At 41.8% G+C, this 782-nt stretch overlaps 1 protein-coding gene across 1 annotated transcript in view; it reads left to right on the top strand.

Moving 5' to 3' along the window:
- Nucleotides 1-300, top strand: part of LOC104466759 (voltage-dependent T-type calcium channel subunit alpha-1I-like) — a gene marked incomplete at both ends in the record, with an annotated part of 109,006 nt that extends 108,706 nt beyond the window's left edge. Inside the window, one exon of the mRNA XM_010080291.1 lies at nucleotides 208-300. Coding sequence (XP_010078593.1) covers nucleotides 208-300 — 93 coding nt within the window. The remainder of the gene's footprint in view (nucleotides 1-207) is intronic.
- Nucleotides 301-782: the final 482 nt, after the last annotated feature.

Here is a 782-nt window from a genome sequence, read left to right as displayed (position 1 = left end):
CTCACAGGCTTTGACAGTATGCCAGTGTCACCAAGTAGTACCACGCTGATTTCCTGGAATGGAGATTTGGCCTCCTTGAAATGAATTGTTGTTTCTCACCCTCCTTGGGTTGCAACAACCCTGCCAGTATCTGCCTGTGTACACTGAGGAGTGCGCTCTGGAAGCCCACTTCCCTCCTATTTATCTTGTCGTTGTTTGTCTTTGCAGGTGATCACACTGGAAGGGTGGGTGGAGATAATGTACTACGTGATGGATGCCCATTCCTTCTACAATTTTATCTACTTTATCTTACTAATAATTGTAAGTATAAGACTTGATGACTGTCAGCATTGCAAGCTAAGAGCCTACAAAAAACAGGTGTTAGGTCAACACAGATACTAGAAAAGCAAACTACTTTACCTGGATTTCTTCTAGGAATCCAGGAACCCAGCTAGTTGATTTTCACTAAGAGTCGGTGGCAGAATCACATAGTTATCAATCAGGTTATTCTCCTTCACTCAAAAAATGCACTGAGGATCGATTCCTAGAGGTATACATACTTAGTGTAGGATAACATTCTCATCTGCAGATCTTCTCCCAAAGTAAATTCCCCAAGACAGTAGGCCCAAAAGCATGGAGAACTGTTTTTGCATCTGCTCTTCTACTTTGTCTCTTTATACATTTTAAGCTCTTGAGTCAATCTTGATCCATGTTTCATGGCTTTTGGCATCACCCGAATTTCTTGGATTCAGGGTCTCAGATTCAGATTTTGTCAGATTCAGGGTCTGTCATGCTGAATTACT

Source organism: Pterocles gutturalis, unplaced genomic scaffold, assembly GCF_000699245.1.
Source record: "Pterocles gutturalis isolate BGI_N339 unplaced genomic scaffold, ASM69924v1 scaffold9374, whole genome shotgun sequence".
Lineage (NCBI taxonomy): Eukaryota > Metazoa > Chordata > Aves > Pterocliformes > Pteroclidae > Pterocles > Pterocles gutturalis.
The sequence above is the reverse complement of the archived record's forward strand: the minus strand, read 5'-3'. Positions and strand labels throughout refer to the sequence as shown.